We start from the raw sequence: 7,760 nt of genomic DNA, 5'->3' as shown, positions 1-7,760 counted from the left end.
ATCTTTTTTATTGAAATACAATATTCCATGCAACAAATATATTCCATTAGCATCTCACTCAATGCTATGTACCTACTTCTAGTTAGATGTGAAAAAAAGAAACAACACATGAAGAAATGGTAATTGCAAATTTTTTTTTGCAATGCAAGTGCGATATGTGTACGTACGTAAAGCATCAGCTTCGCTGCCTTATATTCTCCAAACATTTAAATATGCGTGTAACGCATAAAAATTGTATATACTAAGATAATATAATAATAAATACAGACATATCTAATAATTGCCACAAAATGTGCTCTTAGCCCAATTACTACATACTAATGATTTAACTAAACTTGAAAGTAATCATCGACTACCACATCCGTGGCATTCAGTTCACTGGTTTTTTGCACTTTAGTTGCTGTTCCGTCTGGTCTCGCTTTTGGCATTAGTCCATTTGGTGTGGTCTTTAACGGCACCGCTGCTATTATAGTTGCCGCTGCTGAATCGGAGTTCGTTACTGTCGTTGCTGGTGATGAAGCACTTGTGCTACCACCGGTTGTTGTCGTTTTGTGCGTTTGTGCATTGCCTTTCTTATGTTTCTGTTGTTGTCGCAACTCATCTGGCGTTATTGGACTACTACTGCTTAACTGTGTGTCAGAATATTCGGTCTGTAGCCTCTCGTATGGATTTTCACGTCCCGTGCTCGGGTAACAAACGGATTCGTAGTTTGGATCTGTTTCGCTGCCAGTGAGTGATTCATATTGCGAAGATGTTGAAGGGGTTTGTCGTGAACTTATCGTACTAGTGGTGCTGCTGCTGCCGGTCAACGCATTGGTTGACGACAGTGTTGAACTATTAGCCAGCAACGATGATGAATTAATTGAAGAAGGCGAAGTAATTGCCAGTGTATCTTGTGTGACACCAGAAGCAACGCTTACGCTCAGCGCAAGCTTACCCGTTGGCGTATGCAACGCGCTGAGTGGCAGCTCAGATGCTGATTGTGGTATTCGTGGTGCTTCAGCGATGCGCGCATAGTGATCGGAGTCTTCGGTGTATGGTGTAACGGCACACATTTCTTCTTTCGTTTCAGCGATGCTGGCGTAATTGTGATTGGCATCCGTGCCGATCGTGCTGTAACCACCAGTCGCACCATCATCGCATTCCTCGCCTTTTACTTTGCTGTAGCCATCAGTAGAGTCGTCATCAAGGGCCAAATGTTTTTTCTCATTAATTTTGGCATAGCCATCATCAGATAGGCCGGCGGATTTTGGACGTTCCAGCACTTCGTAATTGGGATCGTAGTCAGATGATTTCTTCTCGTTATCTGGATCGGATTGATTTAGTTTGTTTGGCTTTTGGAGGGTTTCATAGCCGGGATCGCTGTTGCTCGTTGTGTCAAGCGGCACGGCAATAGTCTCATAGTGCTTGTCGCTGTTTACATCTGAATTTATCGGTGGTTTTGCGTTTGCTGCAGGTGGATTAGGTATTTGTACTAAAAAAAAAAATTATAGAAGTCAATGATTTATTTCATTTGTATGTAGTTCATTAATTTAACCTTTTCAGACGGTGGGTGGAGAAGTGTGGGTTGTTAAAGATTATAAATTTATATATAAGGAAAAAATGTTAGTGCAAAAAAGCATGCAAACAAGATAATTCGTACAGTCTAAGTGAAAATTTTAAGAACATGTCCCATTGGTAAGCTGTTAGGATTTTGATAATTTTTAAATACAGACCAACAATGACAAAGTTTAGGAGCCATTAGTATGTATATTACTTCCACTATTCTATAAAAATTGAGNCATATAAGGAAAAAATGTTAGTGCAAAAAAGCATGCAAACAAGATAATTCGTACAGTCTAAGTGAAAATTTTAAGAACATATCCCATTGGTAAGCTGTTAGGATTTTGATAATTTTTAAATACAGACCAACAATGACAAAGGTTAGGAGCCATTAGTATGTATATTACTTCCACTATTCTATAAAAATTGAGGTGCAGATTATGTAAATCTATTTTTTTTGTAAGATTTTATGTTTTTTTCCTAAATAAAAATAGAGAATAGAGTATGGAACATGAGCAAACAACTCTTATTTAGTAATAATAATCAGGGTTCGGANGGTGCAGATTATGTAAATCTATTTTTTTTGTAAGATTTTATGTTTTTTTCCTAAATAAAAATAGAGAATAGAGTATGGAACATGAGCAAACAACTCTTATTTAGTAATAATAATCATAGTTCAAAATACACTACTAAGATATTATTTTTGTTGTTGTAGCGGTCCTACTAAGCTTTGTCTAAATATTCTAGTAGTCTATCAATTGTTGCCGTCAAGCTCAATTAAGGGTAAGCCTCGGATGCGTGCTGTTTCGATCGGGAAGGGGGTGCTGAGCTAAAAATATAGTGAACAGGCGAGCAAAGGCTCTGTTCAGAAATGCATCAAGCCAAATCATCAGTGTCTTTTATTTCTAAATTATAATTGTTAGAACGGCCTTTTTTGCGCAACAAAGTTCGCATTCGGAATTTAACCGTGGTTGTGCATATTTGACATTTCATTCAAATATAGTTTAAAGATAAAAGAGACTAATGATTTGGATTGATGAATTTCTGGACACAGAAAAAGCGTCGATTATAAACCTGTATTTTTTAATAGGAGCGCAGAGAAGGATGAGCTGATGCAACTACCTATAATCCTGGTGAATGGTGCAGAATGTGGAATCGTTTATCTGCTGTACCAATAGAATGCCTCTACTTGCGTTTGACAGGCTTGTACTCATATGGGAAACATCGTGGCGCGGTTTTCGCAATCTGCGCAATGCTTTTCGTGTATGTATGTATGTACATAAGTATATATTTTTTTATATTTTTAAATAAAAATATAGGAAAATTTAACAAATGTTCTTATACATGTGTATGTATGTATGTACATATGATAAAATGTGAGCATCGAAAGGTATACGCAGCAGAAGAAGCTTTCTGATCCGGAGTTAGACTAGAAACAATAATTTTGAGCTACTCTGCTGCGTTCAATTCCTCTAGGAATGAACTACAATTGGAAGAGTTCGCCGTTCTAAACGGGCCTAAATCGAGGAAAAAACAACTTTTGCTCTCTTATAAAAAATGTACCATTCCGATTCATATATTCTCTCAGCATATTCTAGAAAATAGTTTATCGAGCAATGTTATTAATGGAGATAATATTATCACTTTCTAATTCTATGAAATAACTAGCTTTGTTTTCTTTTTAACCGACTTCTCAAACAGGAGGAAGGTTATCAATTCGTCGGAATATTTTATTTTTATTATTATTTTTTTTTATGTATGTTACCGCATAATTTTGGACTACGTTTTGGACCGATTTCTATAATTATTTTTTTAAAGGAAAGAGTTTACCACACAGGTCCCATTCTAACTTGGTTTAAATCCCGTCATTGGATCATGAAGAGATTAACGATGATCTTAAATTTTTATAGGAGATGTGAAGTCGATTTTATTTTTTGCTTAAAAATTACTTGTTTTAATCATTTTTTTTTTAAACACGAATATCTCATTAAACCTGATTACTGCTTTTCTCTCGTGCAATAAACAGTTAAAGTGTAATTAACAAAAATATTAACATGCAAATTTTGTGTTAATATAAACTTTGTTTTATAAAAAGTAGTAAAACGCCACTGAATTAGTAAAAAGCATTAATGTATATACTAACCGCTGCTTCCAAATAAAAAATGCTGAAATTTTCGTTGGCTCAAAAGCAAAGCTGCGGTAAGATCTCATTTACGCACAACTATAAACGATTTGTTTGTTTTACAAATTTGTTGGATAAAAAATTTAGAATTTTGGAGCATTTGCATTTCATTTTTGCAAGATACATACAGATGAGTTGGAAGGAGTAGGAGGAGAGAGAAGGAAATAAGTAAATAAAATATACTCAGAAGAAAGGCAATTAATAAACTAGATAGAGCATAAAAACGAGTTTGCCAAAGGAGCCTACTCACCGATTTCTTTTGGTCGCTCTTTTCGCAATAAGCTGCTGTAGCAATCTGATTTGCGATTTTCGAGTACGGATGGGCGGACCGCGTCGGCAGGTATTGTTTCGTAACCATGATCCTTGGAACCGTAGCTGTTGCTACGAATTCGCCCTTTATCGCTCGTGGCATTTGAAATGTTGAATACACTGACGCGATTCGTTTCCATTAGCTCGGCTGCAGCCATGTCTAATGGGCTAATGCCTAACGCAGCGTTGTTATCACCGTATTTCCGCGTCATTACGGGAGAGTTGTTTTGTGAAGAAGGTGAGTGGCGTGATAACTTGTTCTTTTTCATCACCTAAACACATTAAACATTTATAATTTCGATTTCAGTTACATTTTTTTTATACATGAGTATAACTAGTGTTCCGCGCATACCTTTGCATACATGCCCTCGATATCTTTGGATGGACTCAGGCTTTTACTTTTATTTTTCTGAGGGGATACTTCATCTGTATTAGTAGTAGCTGATGCAGCGGTAACTGCATTGATCGATGTGGCCGTTATAACGCCACTTGGATTGAAGTCTCCAGCACCGCCACCGCATTCGATCACAGATATAACGGAACTACGACACGAGGTAATGTTCGATTTGGGCGTTGGTGGCAACGGAGAGTTGGCTTGTCGTTTTTCGGGCTTTGGTGAACCTAAATTGCAAACCAATGAACTGTTATTTGATGATGAGGAGGGCTGACGTGAGTGCTTTTGTGTGCGTAGGCTATCCACAGGTGGTGGTACAGGAGTGGCATGCTCAGAAATAGGCCTTTGTGTGTGACTTCCATGCTGATGGTGGTGCGATACAGTGGATGTATTCGATATTTTATATTCTGCAGATTGTACGTTATGTGCATGAACAGTATTAGCATTGATATTGTGACTACTGTTATTTGTATTATTGATTTCCACAGATACGACCATTGAACTCATTTGCAGAGGTTGGATTTGTGCATACGTCTCTGAACCACTAGTATAGATGTCAGTGAGAACATTTGGATTTCCGCGAATATTCGGGTCCTCGATAGCTGCATATGTTTCGTCTAACAAGGAAGAGAGAAAACAAATATTGATTATATTATTATTAAAAAAGCAAGATTTAGTTTATCTAACCAGAATCGTCTGATACAGTGGCATAATGCGAATCGCTTGCATCACGAGTCAGCGTAGCTATCCGTTGAGTTGGCTTTGGCGGCTGTTGTGCTAGAATATTTGCAAGCGGCTCCCGCACGCTGATGCTGGTGTAGCCTTCTGAAAATAATGTTGTAGTGTATTGCGTTGTTCATATTTTCATATACGTATTTATAAATGCAAATTACTTGAAGAGTCCTGCGAGTCGCCACTAAAGTGTTGATTTGTTATAGGCGGTGTCATATATGGAAGATCTTGACTGGCTGAGATCATACCTGCAATGGCCGAAGCGGCTGGAATTTCTGCTTGTGAAGGAGACTCGTTTTGCGATGTATTGCTGTGGTTTGAGTTGCGAGAATGTGTTCCGTTAAGCTGTGGTGGTTGACTGCCGTATATAGCATTATTGCTATTGCCGGCCGCTACCACAGCTGCAGCGGCTGCTGCTGCTGAAGCTGACGGTGGGTTTACTTGAGCGTAGGGATGTTCCGTGTTTCGCACCTTTAATTAACGCATTTAAATTTTGTTTTTAAATTACAAACTACATTTAGTTAAAAATAAGAATTATTAATATTTCATTTTCCATATCTTACTTTGGCGTAGTCATGCGGCGGATTTCTCACTCTAGAATAAGGTGAACTGACGTCATCTGCTTGACTTATGGAACTGTGCTGAGATACACTTGTTTGCTTTTTTAGACTTGGAGTGGCTGAAATTGGTAATTTAAAATTAGAGTAAGTTTTATTTCTGAAGAGGAATTACCTTAAACGGGGCTAAGGTAAATTTTTTTTTATATTTTTTTAATGCTTGGAAGCATGGCACATAATAAACCTATTTTTTAAACATTTTAATTCAAACTATTTATTCTTAGTTCGAAATGTTTATAATGTTTGCAATATAATTAAGAAAATACTAGATTATAATCTAATGATAATTACCATTAATGACACTTACGACTTTTATTGCGATCGTTTCCTTCATCTAGAAGACGTTTGTCCGCTACTGTTTCGTATAGTTCAGATCCATTATCGCAATTTGCATCACCAACTGGTATATCCGGCAGACTTCGATGTGCTGCAGTGCTTGCTCTGTGCATTGATGTATAAAAATGTTTAGAATTGTACGGATTTTATAAATGTTTTTTATTACCTTTTCTCGGAGTCGGTGTTAGAAACTGCAGAAACATTCAAGTCAGTACGGGATTCACTATTCGCTGCCACTTTGACGACGACGACATCGTCAGGGTTGGTCATTTTAACCATGCCCTCCAATCCACCCAAATCATCTCTAAAAATGAACGTGAAAAAGAAAAGTGAATGCAATTACATAAAAAAACTTTTAATGAAAGTAAAATAAGTCTAACCCAAATGCATTTAATCTGTAAGTACATACATATGTATGTATAAACATACATACTCGTTTTCGTTTTCGCCACTAGCTGACTAGTAATAATAACCCTGAATGTATGTATGCATGCAATTATTACTTATATACTCTAACTGAAACTTTTAAAGGCAGTAGGGTGCTGATTGGGGCTCTTTTGTTGACGTAGCCATTGTGGCGGTAGATTTTTGTCGATTCGCGTGCGACTCCTCTGCTGTGTTGGCGACTTTGTGAACGCTTCAGCATCCGTTCGACGCCAATTATTTCCCATACATATGAACTTTGAAGTTTATGACCACCCACTTCCTCCCAAATTTGCCTATGTATAGGGTGTGTATGCATACATATACACACATTCATATGAGAGCCAGTCTGTCTGCCAGATTTGTAAACTGAATGGACTTTTGCAAATCAGCAAGTTAACTAAAATATTACCAATACCACCAAATGTTTCGACTTACTTTGTTGCTTGACGCTTGCACCAGAGACAGGCTGCCAAAAGCACAATCACCGTCAATGTTACATTCACAGTTAGCAGTAGAGCATAGTAAAACGGCTCACTGCTGGCGTGCTCATCCCCTCCAGCGTCCCTCAATTCCATTGCAACTATTGGCTTTTAGGCTGCAACTCACTAATTTGCACAATTTAACGTTCTTTACGGTTATACACAAATTTCGAAAATATGTTTTATTTTGTATTTTTTCCTACATTGGAGTATGTACTAATACTTTCAATATTGCACATTGGCTCATTGGCTCAAGCCAATTGGTGCACCTTTCACCACTCTGCAAGCGCAGTAAAAATATTTTTGTTTTTCTTATTGCCTCTTAACGCTTTTGTAGCGTAAATATATTATTTATTTCACTGCACATTTTTGTAGCAATTTATTCGTAGTTATATGGATTTCAATAAATAAAACCGTCGAATAATACCCGAAATCCCAAGTAAAACAATTTTCTTTCACTGCGTTTTGCATATTGCACACGCACACATCCAACGTTTGATGTACGCTGACGTCGTTGACTACGCGTCGACGCCTCTGCTTGTCAAATTTGAGGCAGTGACAGCTTTTACTGGTGCTGCCATCTTATTAGATATGACTTGGAGATATTTTGGAGGAGAATATAACGAGAATTTAAAGAAATTAAATGGGACAGAAAATAAAGACGTTGCAGTTGCCTTAACTTCGCTGAATATGTCTTATATTTACAAATAAGCTTATTTGATTTGATTATGCAAAAAAAAAAA

General features: G+C 37.3%; 1 protein-coding gene across 2 annotated transcripts; it reads right to left on the bottom strand.

The window, feature by feature from the left end:
* Nucleotides 1-6: 6 nt before the first annotated feature.
* LOC108381137 (serine-rich adhesin for platelets) lies at nt 7-7,754 on the bottom strand. Of its 2 annotated transcripts, none has more exons than XM_017637550.1 (9): nt 6,974-7,754; nt 6,279-6,416; nt 6,084-6,217; nt 5,723-5,838; nt 5,321-5,630; nt 5,115-5,249; nt 4,386-5,044; nt 3,975-4,305; nt 7-1,474 (listed from the first exon to the last, which is right to left on the bottom strand). In XM_017637550.1, the coding sequence occupies exons 1-9, from the start codon at nt 7,111-7,113 to the stop codon at nt 330-332; spliced, it is 3,108 nt and encodes a 1,035-aa protein (XP_017493039.1). In that variant the 5' UTR covers nt 7,114-7,754; the 3' UTR covers nt 7-329. The 2 variants fall into 2 exon arrangements, with proteins under 2 accessions (XP_017493039.1, XP_017493038.1); XM_017637549.1 differs by having other exon boundaries at nt 5,115-5,252; nt 6,974-7,113.
* Nucleotides 7,755-7,760: the final 6 nt, after the last annotated feature.

Source organism: Rhagoletis zephyria, unplaced genomic scaffold (assembly GCF_001687245.7).
Source record: "Rhagoletis zephyria isolate East Lansing unplaced genomic scaffold, Rhagoletis_zephyria_1.1 Rzeph_scaffold_21525, whole genome shotgun sequence".
In the NCBI taxonomy this organism is placed as follows: domain Eukaryota; kingdom Metazoa; phylum Arthropoda; class Insecta; order Diptera; family Tephritidae; genus Rhagoletis; species Rhagoletis zephyria.
This window is presented reverse-complemented; position numbering and strand designations above follow the sequence as displayed.